General features: G+C 42.4%; 1 protein-coding gene across 4 annotated transcripts in view; it reads left to right on the top strand.

The window, feature by feature from the left end:
• Window positions 1-18507, top strand: part of ADAMTS9 (ADAM metallopeptidase with thrombospondin type 1 motif 9) — a 221351-nt gene that overhangs the window by 164555 nt on the left and 38289 nt on the right. For 3 of the 4 annotated variants that reach the window (XM_061197112.1, XM_061197110.1, XM_061197113.1), the window contains 2 exons: window positions 1330-1424; window positions 3349-4870. In XM_061197112.1, coding sequence (XP_061053095.1) covers window positions 1330-1419 — 90 coding nt within the window. In that variant the 3' untranslated portion in view covers window positions 1420-1424; window positions 3349-4870. Of the gene's footprint in view, window positions 1-1329; window positions 1425-3348; window positions 4871-18507 lie in introns of those variants that run through there. The other variant, XM_061197111.1, reaches the window with a different exon arrangement.

Below are 18507 nucleotides of genomic sequence, written 5' to 3'. Positions count from 1 at the left end.
TTGTAACGTGAAAGCAGCCACAGACATGAGGGAAATGAATGGACGTGGCTGTGTTCCAATAAAACTTTATTTATGGACCCTGAAATTTGAATGTTATATCATTTCCACATATCAAGAAATAGTATTCTCGGTTTGCTTCTTAACCATAAAATATAAATGCTGTTCTTAACGTTGGGAGCTACATCAATAATCAGTTAAGGGCTTCCCTGGTGGCGCAGTGGTTAAGAATCTGCCTGCCAATGTAGGGGACACGGGTTCGAGCCCTGGTCTGGGAAGATCCCACATTCTGCGGAGCGACTAAGCCCGTGCGCCACAACTACTGAGCCTGCGCGTCTGGAGCCTGTGCTCTGCAACGGGAGAGGCCGCGACGGTGAGAGGCCCACGCACCGCGATGAAGAGTGGCCCCCACTCGCCGCAACTGGAGAAAGCCCTCACACAGAAACGAACACCCAACACAGCCAAAAATAAATGTAAATAAATAAATAAATTTATTAAAAAAAAAAAATCAGTTAAAAAGCAAAGAACTTCCCTGGTGGCACAGTGGTTAAGAATCCGCCTGCCCAGGGACGTGGGTTCAAGCCCTGGTCTGGGAAGATCCCACATGCCACTGAGCAACTAAGCCTGTGCGCCACAACTACTGAGCCTGCGCTCTAGAGCCCATGAGCCACAACTACTGAGGCCGTGTGCCACAACTACTAAAGCCCATGGGCCTAGAGCCCGTGCTCCACAACAAGAGAAGCCACTGCAGTGAGAAGCCCATGCGCCGCAGCGAAGAGTAGCCCCAGCTCGCCGCAACTAGAGAAAGCCCACGCGCAGCAACAAAGACCCAACACAGCCAAAAATAAATAAATAAAAATAAATTTATTTTACGAAAAAAGCAAAGCAGTTCTTTTGAGTGGTTTCCTTTGGTTCTTGATCAGTAGATAGATTTTACTGAGACTTTTCAGTTGTTGTTTATTTGAGAAGACCATGCTGAGTGTGAAGGGACTAAGGAATTAGTCTCCATGAATGGTCTGTGTAGAAGAAGTACAGGTAAATTACACTTCAGTTTTTCTGCCCTAGTGTTTTCTCATCCTCTTTGAGAATGAGAAAACACTAGGGCAGAAAAACTGAAGTGTAATCTGCTAAGATGTGGGCCATACAAAAACAGGGGCCCACAGGCCATCCTTCATCAGCCCCTACTTTAGACCATGGTGAGGATGTTGGGCCCCGCTTCTGTTCAGAAGTGCTACCTACTGTGTGTACAGAAATGATTTCCCTAAAAGCCAGTGCAAGCCCTGGAAACATATGAGCCAAGCAGGTGGGCTAAGATGATGCATCTCTTTGCAGGATGGTACCCGAGTCATAGGGAAATGCGGTGGTTACTGTGGAAAATGTGCTCCATCCTCTGGCACTGGCCTGGAGGTTCGAGTTTTATAGTTAAGGTAAGTGTCTGTCTGTCTCTGACTCTGTCTCATTCTTTCTGTAGCCTAATGATTAGCAGATGTGGGCGGGTCATTGGCCCCCAGGCAGGTGAAGCTGACTCAGTGCTATTTGACCTTTGTCTCTCTTGCTCATCTATTGTCATGTGCCTGAGGCCATCTGTTCTCCATTCTTGGACATGCCGTCCCTAGACGTCCTGTACCAGATTCCTCTGTAGTGCTTATTAAAGGTGCTGCTCCCTGGGCTCCATCTCTAGAAGTCCTGCTTCGTTAAGTCTCTGGTGGGTCCAAGAACCTGTATTTTTAATGCAGGGAATTCTGATGCAGGTGACTCACAGATCACCCTTTGAGAAATACTGCCAAGGAGTGTTACAAGTGTAATATAAATGACGTTCATTAAGCCCTGACTGTGTGTCAGGCACCATGCCGAGCGCCGGGCAGGCATTATTTCAGTGAATCCTCACAACAAAGCCACAGTCTGGGGCCGTTATCCTCATTTTACAGATGGAAGCTGAGATCCACAGCAATTAAGTAGCTGGCTTAAGGTCAGATGGATTCCCTTGGCAATAACCCAGGAGTGTCCTACCCCAGAGCCTCTCAGTTAATGTACTCTTCCGCACACTTGTAACTCACAGTGTGATCCACGGACCAGCGTGATCCACATCGCGTGGGAACTTACTAGGAATGCAAAATCTCAGGCCTCATTCTAGACCTACAGAGTCAGAATCTGCATTTTAACAAATCTGCAGGAGAGTCGTGCCTGTTAAAGTTTGACAATTCCTGGTGTAACTACAGTATGCCAGCAAGTGGTCCCTCTGCTGGGCAGAGGACTGAACTGATCACTTTTTCTCATCCCAGTGCCTTTCACGTACGAGGGCTCAGCCAACTCAGGCGACCCTCCTACAACTTCCCTCAAGCTTCCAGCAGCCCATTACCCTGTTAGGCTCTTCAAGATCCTGGCAAAGGAATACCTAGTTGACATTTATGTATCGGTGTCAATGTTTAATTAAAAATCCATATTCAACCTTATGATCTCAAATTAGGATTATTTCCACTTCAGGAGGCCATGGGGGGGAACAAAAAAGAGAGAAAGAAAAAGAAAAAGAAACTTACTGTCTTAAGTAACTGAGATGTCCAAGCAGTGGTCTAACTTCAGGCATGGCTGGATCTAGAGGCTCAGAGTCATCAGGACTCTTTCTTTCTCCATCCATCAACAATGCTTGCTTCTTAAGTGGCTTCATTCTCAGGCAGATCATCTCCTCCACACCATGGTCCCTGGCAGTTCTAGGCTTACATCATCTTTACAGCTCATGGCTCCAAGTAAATGCTCATCTCCGGCATCTATTCTGCACAAGAACTCTGGCTCTGATTTGTCACATGGCCATTTCCAAACCAATCACAATGTCCAGGAGACTGGGATCATATACCCACCTAGAGTCGGGTGACTGACTGACAGCTTCATTTGGAAGAGGGATGGTTGCCAAAGAACCAGAAGGAGTTTATCAGAAAAGAGGGGAGAGAGGCAGGCAGAGTCAGCAGGTATCCATTAGAGATTCCCATTTGATATGTATTTTATATATTTTATATCCAATAAAGTAATTTTATATGTATTTTATGTACGGTAACATTTGAGTGAGCACAGATACATAACATTTATGTGTATGTATAAAAAAGGCTAGAAGGAAATACAGCAGTGTTTGAAGAACATTATCTCAGGTTGGGGGAATCACAGGCTAATGGTTTTTATTTTATTCTTTATACACCCCTGGAATTTCCATGTTTCTTGTAGCAAGTGTTATTTTTAAAATCCAGAGAAAATAGTGTTATTTTCAAGTTCTATATGTAAAAATTTATGGTTTACCTTCTCTTGACTTATGTCATTTGAGACAGAAGATTTACATTTCCTGGTTGGTTCATTTGTTTTCAGGTGCTCTGAAGAGGAAACCGTTATGGGATGGATGAAGGATAGTGATGAAATACCTCCACCTTAAAATTTGGGTGTGTGTGTGTGAGCGTGTATGTGTGTGAGGACTTGTATGCCTGTGTGTGTGTACATATGCATATATATATACATATATACACACATATATACACGTGTATATATGTGTGTGTATATAAATGTGGAATATCCTTATGATGTAAAGTTTAATATTTATGTTTGAAATTATTTATTGTGATGTAATATTTTTGTACGTAAAATGATTCTTTTATGACTGCCTTTCATGTTATTTTGTCCCCTGCAGTCAGACCACTGCATTTTACGTACTCTACATTATATGTAGTACTTTGACAAAAGTGATCCTTCATTATCACGGTACACTATTGTTTACTTTCTATCTGTAAATGTTTTATTGTTACTTTTTTAAAACCGTAATTTTTTAAAAAAACAACCTAGCCGCCATCAAGGTGCTACAAGAATCGTATGAGGATATTTTTGGCATTTCTAGGAACGTATCATTAGCCAATCAGTAATTCAGTGATGTCACAGATTGTACCAGCTATTAATTATGTTAAATATCTATTCAGTTTCATGTGATCTCTGGGAAAAAAGTCGCTGCCTTGGTGCTAATGTTGTTATGTATTTAAGTGATCATCAGACTCAGAAATGTAAACGCTTTTAATAAAAGGGAGAAGCTAAAGGACAACTTCCAGTGGACAGAATCACTTGGAAAAAATAAGACCAACTGTTTACCCTTGTTTTTGGACATGCCTTTTTGGGAAGAGAGTTGGACTTTGTTCTTGTTGTTGTTATTCTTATCAATACTTTACTTCAGTCCATGGTGCCTTGGTCTCTCTGTGGTTAAATGGAGGGTCCCCCAAGCAGCTTCATCACAGAGTGACATTGAGCAAATGAGAGCCACTCAGCGTTTTGCCAAGATATTCTGAAATGGTGTCTATGTTAACAATTGTGGCAGAGGATGCACGGGGTGGGGGTGACCTTCGACACCACAGCACACCTGGAGAAACTCAGAACCGGATTCTTAGTCATCAGGATTGACCTTTGTATGGAAACATTAGCTGGTGACTTGACGCCTTTGAGCCATGAGCCTGAAACCCTGCCAGTGTCCATGGCTGCTGCAGTAATTGGTGGCATGTATGAGAAGAAATGAACTGTGGAGTACAAGATGCCGGAGTCTTTCTCATCTCCCATTCATCTTTGGATTCCATTCATCTTTGGAAGGCCTGTTTTTTTCTCCTTTCCAAAATGGAAGTGCCAAAGCTGTGGTCTTTCTGCCCTTCCAACCTGATTGAAGAAAGGTCATGGCCCATGTCAGACACTCGATTTGAGAAGCCCTCCCATTTTCAAAAACCAAAGAGATTAGGAGAAACCTGGCAGTATTCCCCAAAGCCAAACAAACTCCAGAGTGCTCCAGGAAGTTATATCAGTATATGAATAAGTGTTATTCTCCATTATTAATACATTGTGAAAATATACTATGAATAAATACCATGACCACATCCAAACATTTGTGTTTCACATGGTTTCTGGACTCTTGATTCAAATTGGAATGAACATATCTCTAGTTTTTAAGATTGCCAGATTGAGAAGAAATGCAGACTTTCTTAATCCCATTGATTGTGTTTGCCATTCTGGAGACAGATAAAGGATGCGGACTGTCCCCAAGGTTTGTCTTTTCATCACTTAAATCAGTTGAAATGGTTATTCTGAAACTGGGAGACAGAAACCTCTCGTTTGTGTGATGGGGAACAAGTGAGCAAACAGAAGAGGAGATTTAAGTGGGGTTTGGGGGCTTAATTGTTAATATTATGTAACAGTAGTTTCTATTCTAGAGACTGATGGTGTCCTGGGAATTGAGAGCTTTCCAAAGAAATCTAATGAACAGCTAATAGTAAGTGAATATCCACCATATGCCGGGGCCCTTTATTAAATTGTTTTAGCTCATTCTTAGAACCAGCAAGTGGAGCAGGTAATAGACTTACCGTCATTTTTTGTATAAGGAGACAGAGCCTTCAAGATACACATGGGCCCAAGTTCACATACAGTGAATAAGTGACAGTCTCAGAAAGAACTTTGGCTCTGATTGTGTTGCATGACCACTTCTGTACCAATCACATTGTCACGACGGCTGGGATTATGTGCCCACCTAGAGGCACATGATCAGCAACTTCAGCTGAAAGACCAGCTGTCCCAGAAGAGAAGGGTTGTGTTACCAGAAAAGGGTAGATGGTATGGAGACAGGCAAAAGCAACACATACCCACGGGAGATTCCGTGTGTGTGTATGTGGTTGCATGCACATGCATGTGTGCAAGTATAAAATCTCCAAATCCCATAGCTCACACCATAGTTCCATAGTTCCTTGTCACCCCTCAGCTTCATCTGAGACTTGGGTTCTAGTCCTTTCTCTGACATCTAGTAACTGTAGGATCCTGAACCCTAGGAGGATAAAGATCTGTAAAATGAGGCTACTGACATGCCTCCTATCTACCTTGCGGGATTGTGTTTTCTATAGCTGCACTCAAAATATGCATCAGCACATTTAAGCTGACAGCATGAAAGCCATGGGTTCTGTATCAGTTAGGAATTGTGTTCAGCTGATAGTTACAGAGACCTGACTGCAATGACTTACACATTAAAAAGTGTATTTCACTGCTATATTCAAGAAGCCTGGAGATAGGCGACCCAGGGCTGGTATGGCAGCTCCACAAACTCCTCAGGGACATAGTTTCTTTACCTCCTTCTCTCCTCAGTCTTCCATATTTCCATATGGCTGCTAGAGCTCCAGCAATCACTCCCAAATTCTAGACAACAAAAATAAAGGAGTGGGGGAAAGGGTTAAAAGTAGCCTGGTCCCAGCTTTCTACTCTTTGAAAGAGGTTTTCCAGAAACCTCACCCAACAAATTCCACTTATATCTCCTCAGCCAGAAATGAGTCCTGTCTTACACCTAGGCTGCAGAAGCAGTGGAGAATTAGGGTTATTTCACAGAGTATATTGCCAAACTAAATAAAATGAGGGATCTGTTCCCGGAAGACAAAAGAAACTTACGAGAAGCAACTAGAAGTCTCCGCAACAGGTTCAACTACACTGACAAGAGGGAATGGTTTGGAAGCAATTATCATAAAGTAAGCAAGAGATAATAGGATCTGGGCTGGAGATGTGACCATTGTAATGGTAGAAAATTATAGAGTGATAGAGGTGGTAAAATTAACAGGAGCTGACAGTGGGTAGATTCAGCGTGGACAGGGGGAGAGAAGGCACTGATCAGAATTCAAAGATGAGGTTTCATTTGCCTGAAAATACGACCAGGGTGATAGAAAGATGAATGTTTGGATGGGTGAATGCACAGATACAATCTGTTAGATTCTGTTCATTCTTTATATCTTTATAGCACTGTACAGATTAAATATTGTCTTTGTGTTCTAGTCACTCTTTATCCAAATAATATTTATTGCACACCTACTAATTTCCAGTCATTGTTCTAGGCACTAGGGATGCAGCAGTGTACAGTTGATGCTTGAACAACACAAACTTGAACTGCACAGGTTCACTTAGGCGTGGATATTTTTCAATAGTAAATGCTACAGCACTACATGGCCTGTCATTAGTTGAATCTACAGATATGGAAGAACTGTGGATACAGAGAACACAATGGGTAATAGGTGGATTAACCCCCGTGTTGTTCAAGGGTCAGCTGTATTAGGGTACAGGCTAAGAGTCTGTGTCAGTCCACTGGGGCTGCCATAACAAAACACCGCAGAGTGGGTATTGTAAGCAACAGAAATGTATTCTCTCATAGTTCCGGAGGCCAAAAGTCCAAGATCAAGGTGCCACCAGGGTTGATATCTGGTGAGGCCTCTCTTCCTGGCTTGTAGACAGCTATCTTCTCACCGTGTCCTTTCCTTGGTGTGAGCATTGAGAGAGAGAGAGAGAGTGGTGTGTCTTCCTCTTCTTATAAGGATACCAGTCCTGTTGGATAGGGCCCCTCCTTTATGACCTCATTTAACCCTTATAATCCATATCCCCAAGTTCAGTCATATTTGGGGTCAGGGCTTCAACATATGAATTTTGGGAAAACACAATTCAGTTCATCACAGAGCTGTAAGAAAGAGACCCCAAAATAAGGCTGACATTTATTTTTCTCTCTTTCGCCGTGTAGAAGTCAGCAGGCAGCTGGGCCTGGTACGAGACTCTGTTCTGTATGTCGTCAGAGGACTTGGGCTTCTTCTGTTTTGTGGCTTGGCCTTTCTCGAAGTGTTGTCCTTACGTGGCTCATCCTCACTATGTCTGTGTCCAGCCTGCAGGAAGGGGCCAGTCATTTTCAGGCAGTACCTGAAAATTAAAAAGTGACTTTTAAAAAAAAATTTTTAATACTGGAGTATAGTTGATTTACAATACTGTGTTAGTTTCAGGTTTACAGCAAAGTGATTTAGTTATACATATACATTTATCTCTTCTTTTCCAGATTCTTTTCCCATATAGGTTATTACAGAGTATTGAGTAGAGTTCCCTGTGCTATACAGTAGGTCCCTGTTGATTATCTATTTTATATACAGTAGTGTGTATATGTTAATCCCAAACTCCTAATTTATCCTCCCCACTTCCACCTTTATCCTTTGGTTACCATAAGTTTGTTTTCTAAGTCTGTGAGTCTGTTTCTGTTTTGTAAATAAGTTCATTTGTGTCATTTTTTTTAGATTCCACATATAAGTGATATCTTATGATATTTGCCTTTCTCTGTCTGACTTCACTTAGTATGATAATCTCTATATTCACAATTTATTAGCAATTGCTTAGATGCAGAGCCTGATTTAGAAGCAAGAGGAAATGTGCTCTAGTTGGCAACCATGTGCCCCGCTAATGCTGAGTGGAGGTGGGGCTTCCATGACTAAAAAGAAGGAGGGAAGGATGGCCCCTGGGCAGATTAGCTGCTCTGCCACAAGCAGTGAACAAAACCCACAGGAATCTCTGCCCTTCAGAGCTTACAGTTGAGTGGTGACAGATGAGAGGGAAAATAAACAAACAAGTAAGGCACTCTGCAATTCTTTTCCAGTAATAGATCTGAGCGTATTTTCCATGATAGCCACCCATATACCATCGTGGCATGTCATGCTGCTCCCAGAATCCCAAGAACTTCCATACCCCAAAGCTTTCACACGTGTCTGTTTTTGCCTTAGCATGTCAATGTTTCTTTCTCCTCTGATTCATACAAAAGTAATAAAGAGTAAGCAAAACCTAGTATGGTAAAGAAGTACCAGAGGGAGAAATAAAGAAGGGAGAAGAAGGAGGGCTGCCCGGCGCCCCAGGGTGAACATGTTGCTCTTTTAAACAGGGTGGTCAGGAATTTCTTCTTTATGAACTTACATAGCTCCTAACAAAGCCCTGGATCACCGTAAAAGCCTGGCACCAACCGCAGTGGGTGTGGAAACTCTCTCTGCCACCGACAGATGGCCTGAGAGGTCCTGCTCTGTTATTTTAGTATCAAGTCTAGGCATTGCACTGTTAAACCTGCAGTTTATTTCTGCTCATATTTTAGAGGTGATTTTTCAGGGTGTGCCTAAAACCTTTGAGGCCCTAGGCCCTAAAAAGTTTATGCTACTCCCCTTAAATATGTACCTCTGACCATGAATTTAGGGTTTATTTTCCCCATGAAGACTATTTTTTTAAATAATATCAAATATCAATTTTTCCCCTGAAACCTGAAGACCATCTTTGGTGTAGCCCTAGGCACATGTTTTTTCTGTTCAGTAGGTGATACAGCCAGTTTTATAGCATTATTAATTGCAGTGATTTCTGATAAGGACAGAAGGAGCAGATACTTAAAGTGCTAATAAAGAGGGCATTCAGTTACAAAGGAAAGAAGATAAAATTCCTATATAACTTATACTATGTCACTTTATTAGGATTTAGAATCAAATGCCTTTCAGGCTGTTGATAGGAGAATTACAGTTAGGTCAAATGGTGTCTGTATGTAGAAAAGACAATTAATATTCAGTTTATTACATTTACAAGTTCAGAAACCTAGCTCTCCCTTAAGCTTTGGAGTTCGGCTTACAAATCCTATTATTTTACTTTTTTATCAGCCTACTTTTTAACAATTACTTTTTTAAAACTTTTGAACAATATTTTCTCCATTCGTCACTTACTCAACAAAAAGCCTTTAAATATTTTATACATTATTTATACATTTAATGAAGTTTTCCTGTCTTAAGCCCTTTAATTATCTGACAGAAGCAAATATTTCTGAGTAATTAGATAATTTTTATAAATATAAAAATATAAATATTACATAAATCAGTGACCTTAAAGTTCTTTTAAATACTCCTAAGTGGCAAGTTGATTTAGAATGGTTTTAACTTAAAATTACAAATGAAAATCAAGTACTCAATCACATGTTTTAAGTTGGCCTTATAAGCTACTACTCTAATATTTCAAATGTTTAAAATTATGACAATAACATAAGCTATCAAATTTTCACATGTACCTAAAACCAAAAATCTTAATAGTGGTTCTGCTTCCCTTAGACATTTTTATATCCTAAACCTTGCTCTTAGCGTGAGTAAAAGTTGTGAGCTCATCCAACTGTTGTAAAAACCAGAGGTTCCCCTCGAGCATAAGAGTTGGAACAGCAGAGACTGGGATGGTTCTTCTCACTCCACCTAGGGAAGACTTGTGTATTTTTTTTTTTTTTTTTTTTTTTAGGCTGTAGATGCTCTTTTATGAGGATTAAATAGGAACAGGTGGGGATTCGATAGAAAAGCATGTCAGCAAGGCCCTGGGATGCTCCCCAAGGTCGCGGGGCAGGTCCTGTACCAGCCCAGCACCTGTCTTCTGGGGCTCCTGGGGCGCTCGCTGCTTCAGGCTCAGGCCTGGGTCCCCAGAAAGCCGGAGTCCTCTGCTGGGCAGAGAGCTGCCCTGCGGCTCTTTATTTCCTGTTGCTGCCATAACAAATTACCTCAAACCAGGTTTAAAACAACATAGGTTTATCATCTTATAGTTCTGAAGGTCAGACATCTAAAGTGGGTTAGTAGACCTGCATTCCTTCTCTGTTCTCTAGGGTAGAATCTGTGTCCTTGCCTTTTCCAGCTTCTAGAGGCTGCCTGCATTCCTTAGCTGGTGGCCCCTCCCCTCATCTTGGAAGCCAGTAGCGTAGCATCTTCCAGTCTCTCTGTCCCCTTCTACTTCTGCTTCCTTCATCACATCACCTTTTCCTAACTCTGACTCACTTGCCTCCTTCTTTTAAGGATCCTTGTGATTGCATTGGGTCCATCAGGTAACCCAGGATGATTTCCCTATTTTAATATCCTTACCTTGATATCATATCTGCGAAGTCCCCTGTCAAAAGAAAGGTCACATATTCCCAGATTTTGGAGATTGGGATGTGGACATCTTTGGGGTGGGAGTGAGGGGTCATTATTCTGTCTACTACATTTTCCACACATTTAAGGACTAGAGAGATTGGCCGGATGCTGACGTGATTGTCCAAACTCCCAATGAGCCACACTGACCTTTATGTCAATGAACCTTAACTTCAAGAGAGGGATGTTCCCATAGCCCATGTTCCTGGATTCAAATTCTACATATTACCTGATTTTTCCACCGGCATTCCAAACTCTGTAACAGTTAGATTGCTTGATTGGCTTTTGCATGTGGCCCTTATATATATAGACATCTTCCTGTCTTGGTCCAGAGACTTTTGAACTTGGCAAGAATTTTGTGCTTTTGCATATGCTTCCCAGGACATAGAATTCTTATGGTACTAAAGTGATGGTGCACTGAATTCTGAATCTCTCTCATGCTTGGATAGATCTGACCTGCCATCAAGGCTTATAGGGCCATCTTTATGTTATAACAGCCTTTTAGGACATGAGCCATTATTAAGTATAGAAACTTTCATAGGTACCCTTGGTAACAGTGCCTTCTTCATCTTCTTCATCTTTCTTGATAAGCCAGGATATCTCTTCAGTGCTTGGTGCTAAGTTTCACAATACCGTAGAATGGGTACACATCTGGGAGCCTTCTTGGCCCCAGCATACTCTGGGCCAAGGCAGGAGACTTCAGGGGGTCCCTTTGTGGTTCGTGGGCATACCACCAAGCTTAATCAGTATCTTTAGGTGTAGAACCTGAGAATCTGCCTTTTTAATAGGCTCCCCAAGTGATCCTGTGCAGACTAGGGAAAGCTACCTTTCAGAGCATCTTCTTTCATGCAGCAGTGAGGCTGTCCAGGCAGTGTCAGTTTCCTTCACCCTGTCACCCAAGCACTTTGTATTTGTCCTCTGTGGGCATGCAGTCGGCACCCATAAGCTCTAGAACAAGATGGAATGGCTTGCCTTGGTTCCCCCACTCCCTAGCCGTGTGACCTGGCACAAGACTCTTACACTCCCTGGCCTCCCCTTCCTCTTCAGTGGGATGAGGGATAATAATGGTACCCATGTCACATGGTTGCTGTGAGGCCTCAATGTGCTCTTGCATTTAAAGCACCTGAAACACTGCCTGTGTTAAGTACTCAGTATCTCTTAGCTACTAGAAACTGACTAAATGCTATAGAAACCATGGTTTAATTTGGGAAGGGCTACTGTGGGAAAGGTATGAAGGTATTGGCCCACACTCTCACCTCCACTCCATGTCCTAGAGTTGAGAAAACTAGGTTTTCATGTATGTGCCTTCCTCAGGCTCCACTTGTTTGCAAAATACCGTAGTTCTTTCTGTTTCTCTTCCCAAACTGTAAATGAAAGCTGTGTATCAGAGGATACTGTCAGGGCTAGAAGGGGCCTGAAAGGATATATAGATCAACAACAACAATAATAACTATATCCCAAGCATCATAAAACTACATTTATTGAGCATTTACTATGTGTGATGGTTAATTTTATGTGTCATCTTGGCCAGGCCATGGTACCAAGTTTTGAGTCAGACACCAGTCTAGATGTTGCTGGGAAGGTGTTTTTCAAATATGATTAACATTTAAATCAGCGGAGGGACTTCCCTGGTGGCGCAGTGGTTGGGGGGGTCCACCTCCCAGTGCAGGGGACACGGGTTCGAGCCCTGGTCCAGGAAGATCCCGCATGTTCCACACGCGGAGCGGCTGGGCCCATGTGCCACAGCGGCTGAGCCTGCGCTCTGGAGCCCGCGGGCCACAACTGCTGGGCCCTCCTGCTGCCGCTACTGAGGCCCACGTGCCTGGAGCCCGTGCTCTGCAGCGGCAGAGGCCACCGCGGTGAGGATCCCGCGCACGTCAACGAGGAATCGCCCCCGGCCGGCTCGCCCCAGCTAGAGAAGAGCCCGTGCACAGCAACAAAGACCCAACGCAGCCAAAAAAAAAATCAGTAGAGTTGAGTAAAGCAGGTTACCCTCCACACTGTGGCGGAGCCTCAGCAATCAGCTGAAAGCCTGAAGAGAAAGAGTGAGGCCCCCTGATGAGGAAGGAGTTCTGCCATCAGACGGCAGCAGCAACTCTTGCCTGGTTCTGCAGCCTGCCAGCTTGCCCTGCAAATTTCAGATTTGCTAACCTTCACAATTGCATGAGCCATAAAATAAATCTCTTCCCTAAATAAATCTTTCTAGATAGATAGATGATAGACAGAATAGAATATTATATATTATGTATCTATATAGAGAGATATCCATAGCTATAGGTATATTCCATATTTATAGCTATGTATAAGTATACCTCTATTTCATATTAATATCTATAGGTAGATATCTCCTGTTGGTTCTGTTTCTCTGGAGAACCCTGACTAATACGCTACGTGACAGGCCAGAGCCATTCCGTTGCACAACTCCAGGGGGTGCCATTCACCCTGAGCCCTAAGTGCTTTGCACGTGTCCTCTCATGGAACCGTCATGACAACTCTGTGGGGGAGCCACTTTTTAAATTCGCATTTTAAAGATGAGAAAATCGAGGGTTAAGAGAGTCTGATAGCCTGACTCCCAAACCCAGGGGCTTACGCACTCAGCATGCACGAGACCCGAAGCAGCTGTGTCCAGGGCATTAAATTAGTGAAAGGACAGTACCAAGACTAGAGCCCATACCTCCTCACTCCCGACACACTGACCTGTCACACCAGAGAGCTTGCTCACAGAAAGAAGAGAAAATTTAGAACTTTGTTTCACATGAGCAAGCAGAGGAAGGAAGAAAAGAGTCCCGCCGGGAATATTTCCTGTGATTGCTCAACTATATTCTGGACTAGATACCAATAGTTAAGAGCCGCAGGCCCTGTGAAGTTAAGATGAAGTCAGTTTCTACTTAATTGGTTAGACTTCGCTCCTATTCCATTTGTCTTTGGGGTTCAACTTTTAATATGACTGAGCAGCGCTTAGAAATGCTGCCTCTGTGTCCTTTCCGCTGGAGCAGCCATCCCCATTCCATCAAGGAAAGGTCAGGCAAGAGGCGCTGGGCTCATTTGCATCCCCCCTGACCACCCCAGAACTTGGGCCTGAAATAAAACGTCTTTGTCCCAGGAAAGAGCCAAGCTTTTCACTCAGCAGCTGTCTGGTGCAGAGACCTGCGGCTTTTAAGAAGCCCTTATGTTGTCTGAAGTCAAGTTTGTTTTCCATCTCCCCAGGTATTAGTCCACTTAGGAAATAAAGTGTTAAAAGCAATTGCTTGACCAGTTGGGGCTCACCCAGGGATTGGCAAATCCATGCTTCTTGTGCAATTTACAAAATATTTTCTTTGTAGTTGTCCTTGAAGCCCAAGTGGGACTAATGGCTTTAACTACCAGCCTACACGTTTCAAAGTGATTTCCACATCAGGAAGCCATTGTCGGCTTCCCCAAACACTTAATTGGTACAGGATGTGAGCAATTCCGAAAGGCCACGCTTCTGTTCTGAGTCCCAATCTGTCGCTCAGGTAGGAGCTGGTTTTCAGCAACGATTTCCATTTCTGTCTTCTTGTGTGCGCTCAATCATTTATGGCTCCATTTTCCTATGGAATAAAAGGTTTCCTTGGTAATGAAAAAGCATTATAATCATCACCAGCACCCAAGAAGTGGAGTTGGCTTGGCGGTCACAGACCAAAGGGCTCTGTGTTGGCGTAAACTCATGGAGGAACAGCATCAAAAACAGTCTTTGCAAGTGTGTGGTGGTGAAGAGTGCAGTTTCTAAAATCTGGACAAGTTGCTTACTTCCCTAGAATTCAGTTTCCTCATTTGTACATCAGTTATAATGGCATTGAACTCAGAAGACAATTCAAGGATTAAGTGAAATAATGTGCATCGGGCTCCTAGAACAGTGACCGGCCCACACTAAAGGAAGTAAATATCATCCTTCCCCTCCCTCCCTCCCTCCCTCCACCATCGTCACCATCGTCACCATCGTCACCATCGTCATCCTTGTCATTATCAGCATCTTGCACTAAGATTATTTTTTTTTTTTGGAAATGTCATAAAACCCAGAAGTTATAAAGAAGAAAAATTAGCAATTTACCCACATAAAAGTAAAACCTTTAGATATAAAAACAAAAACAAAAAAACAAGCAAACCCATAAACAAGGCCTAAAGATAAATTACAAACTGGGAGGAAAATGTTTGCCAGATTAAGGCATTATTCCCGTTTACAAAGATGATGAGCAAGCTGTTTTTAAAAAATAAGTGTTTACTGAAGAAAAACAAACAAAATAAGAAACAGAGAGAAAGGATGAGAATAAAAGGAAAATGAAGAAAAATGTTTAAAAGACACAAGCAGGCAGTTTTTTTTTTTAATTTTAAAAATGACAGGCAGATGAAAACTGCCCAATTTAGTTCATAAATCAACAGAATATAGATTAAAACATCAATGAGAATTTTTTTCATCTATCAAGTGAGGAAAAATTGATAATACTCAATATTTGCCCAAGTGTTCTCTAACCTCTGCAATGCTTTTCAGCAGTATTGATGCAGTAGAAATTGGTGAAACTTCTGGAGGATAATTTAATAATTCTCAAAAGTAGGAGTGTACCTTAATTCCTAACCTATAGTTAACAATACTATACTTCATATTTGAAAGCTCCTAAGAGAGTAGATCATCCTTGTGGTGATGGATGTTAACTGGACTCATTGTGGCGATCATTTCACCATGTATACAAATATTGAATCATTATGTTCTATACTTGAAACTAATAGAATGTTACATGTCAATTATACCTCATTAAAAAAAAAAGAATGCTTTCCTAAAGGTATGGGTGGACTAATACATGTGTAATACAGCATTATTTATAATAGAAGAAGTCTTGGAAATAACCTAAATGCCCATTAATAATAGATTAGTTAAATGAATTATGGTAAATCTATATAATAATGGTATATTATATAGTTAATCTATTGATATATCTGCTTGTGTGTCTGTCTATATATCTGTCTATCATCTAATGCTGCATAACAAATCACCTCCAAACTTATTAACTTAACACACATTTGTGTGGTGTCACAGCAGCATCTGTGGATCAGGAATCCAGGTATGGTTAGCTGGGTCTGAGACCCCTTTAGGGTCTCTTACAGGCTACAGTCAAGGGTGTCGTAGTCACCTCTAGGCTGACTGGGGAGCGATCTGCTTCCAAGCTCACTCTCATAGTTGTTGACAAGATTCAGTCCTTTGCAGGCTGTTGGCCAGAGGCTGCCCTCAGTTCCTTGCCCAGTGATGTCTCCCTATGGCAGCTGATGATGTGGTGAGTTGCTTCATCAGAGTGAACAAGCGGGAAGAGCCAGAAAGAGAATGCCAACAAGATGGAAGTCCCAGGGCTTTTATCACCTAATCTCGGAGGTGACATCCCATCACTTTTGCTATTCTCTATTCATCCAAAGCATGTCATTAGCAAATTTCAAACATGAGTTTTCACTCCTAAATTCTTCAGTATTCATCTATAAAAAGTAAGGACATTCTCCTCCTTAAATGCAATGCCTTATTCCATCTGAAATAATTAAAGGAATTCCCTATTGTTACCTAAGATCCTGTTTCCATCTTAAAATGTTTCCAGTTGTTTCAAAAATGTCACCTTACAGATAGATGGTTTATTGGAACCACGATCAAGTAAGATCCATATATTGCATAAACCTGATTGTGATATCTTTTAACTGTCTCTTCATCTGAAGCGCCCCCCTCCCTTTTTTTTTTTTTTTAATAAGGAAGGTTTTAATTATTATTTATTTATTTATTTTTGGCTGTGTTGGGTCTTCGTTTCTGTGCGAGGGCTTTCTCTAGTTGCGGCAAGCGGGGGCCGGTCTTCATCGCGGTGCGCGGGCCTCTCACTATCGCGGCCTCTCTTGTTGCGGAGCACAGGCTCCAGACGCGCAGGCTCAGTAGTTGTGGCTCACGGGCCCAGTTGCTCCGCGGCATGTGGGATCTTCCCAGACCAGGGCTCGAACCCGTGTCCCCTGCATTGGCAGGCAGATTCCCAACCACTGCGCCACCAGGGAAGCCCCCCCCTCCCTTTTTTCATGCCACTGATTTGTTCAAAAGAAAGGAGGCCAGTGGTCCCACCTTCTGGGTTTGTCTAAGTGCTTTCTCGTGACGTCTTTGAACTTGTTCTTCTACCTCCTGTCGTTCCTATAAACTAGATGTTGGATCTAAATACTTATATTCCAGGAGACTATTTCATAAGTAATGCTGTATCTTTCATATTCTATTTTATTAGGAAGTACATCATGGCTTGTGCCACTGCTAGTGATTTTATAATTGATCAGAGTGGTCTTTTTAAAATGTTCACATCACTCCTCTGCTGAAACCCCATCACCTTTAGAATAAAGTCCCGGCTCCGTACCGTAATCTGGCTCAGGGCTAATTTCCTCCCCATTGGTCCCTACAGCTCAGCTACACTGAATTACTGTCCCTCAAACTTGCCAAACTCTTTCTCAATTCGGACCTTTGCTGTTATTGCTTGCAACACTCTCTCCCTAGAACTTTGCATGGCTGGTTACTTCGCACCCCTCGCGACAGCCCTCCTTCCCAAACCAGTCTCCAACCTATAACCCTATTTTATTCTCTTTTGGCATTTATCCCAACCTGAAACAATTTCATCCTTCTTTTAGCTTGTGGATTTCTATACGGGTTTATGAGATTTTTGTCTGATTTTCCATACTGGAATGTAAACTCCACGAGATCAGGGACCTTGTTGTGGTTGCTCACCACTGTACCCCAAAAACTTGGAACAGTGTCTGACACTTAGTAGATGCTCAATAAATATTTGTTAAGCAAATAAATGAATCTTATCAGCACTTTTTCAAGGTAGTTTATGTTACGAAACAGCCTCTAAGACACCTACCCGATGAGAATAAATACAGCACTGTGTGTATTTCTGGGTTTCTGGGGGGGTTGTTTTGTTGTACTAATGTTTTTGGAGGGGTGTATGATGCTTTCCTACTACAGACCATTGCTGTTCAAAATGTTTCCCACTGCCCAGCGGCATTGGCATCACCTGGGAGCTTGTTGGAAATGCAGACTCTTGGGCCCCAGCCCAGACCTACTGAATCAGAAGCTGCATTTGACAAGATGCCCAAGTGACTTGTGTGCATTTTAAAACTTGAGAAGCGCTGGTCTAAAATCCTCGTCTCTTTTATTTCTCTTCCTTCCATTTCAACTTACTCTCCAGCTCTACCCAACCACCCCCATTGTTAAGCCCTAATGGCCCATCCCCGGAAGCAGCCTCTGGTACCTCCCGAACTATTTACCTAAAGGCTTATCTTCCCGGGCTGCTTCCCTCCGGATTTCATTCTGTTTATAAATATTGAAGCTGAAATGTAAACCACATTGAAACTCTTCCCCCAGAGGCCTGCATGTCCCGGTAAGTCTTTACATTTGCAGGTATCTATTGACATATCTTAAACAAACAATTTTAAATGTTTCCATGGGCGTCCTGAGTTTAGCATTTCCTTTCATCTTGCCTGGTAGCAGATTGAGGCTAGAGTTTATTTTTAAAGGTTGAAGAATTCATAATATTTCTTAAACATGGGTTGAGGGTACACACCACCACACCATGGAATTGGGATGTGGTCTCGTGCAGCCTGGTTGCAAAGCCTGGACTCTTTAGCATCTATGGCAGCAATGGGCACAAAAGTCGCTTTACAAAAGTGCCATTTGTTTGTCCATTCATTTATATATTCATTCATTTGGAAGGATATTGGCATGTGAGGATATTGGCGTGGTATAGAGATG

Source organism: Eubalaena glacialis, chromosome 7 (genome assembly GCF_028564815.1).
Source record: "Eubalaena glacialis isolate mEubGla1 chromosome 7, mEubGla1.1.hap2.+ XY, whole genome shotgun sequence".
In the NCBI taxonomy this organism is placed as follows: domain Eukaryota; kingdom Metazoa; phylum Chordata; class Mammalia; order Artiodactyla; family Balaenidae; genus Eubalaena; species Eubalaena glacialis.
The sequence above is the reverse complement of the archived record's forward strand: the minus strand, read 5'-3'. Positions and strand labels throughout refer to the sequence as shown.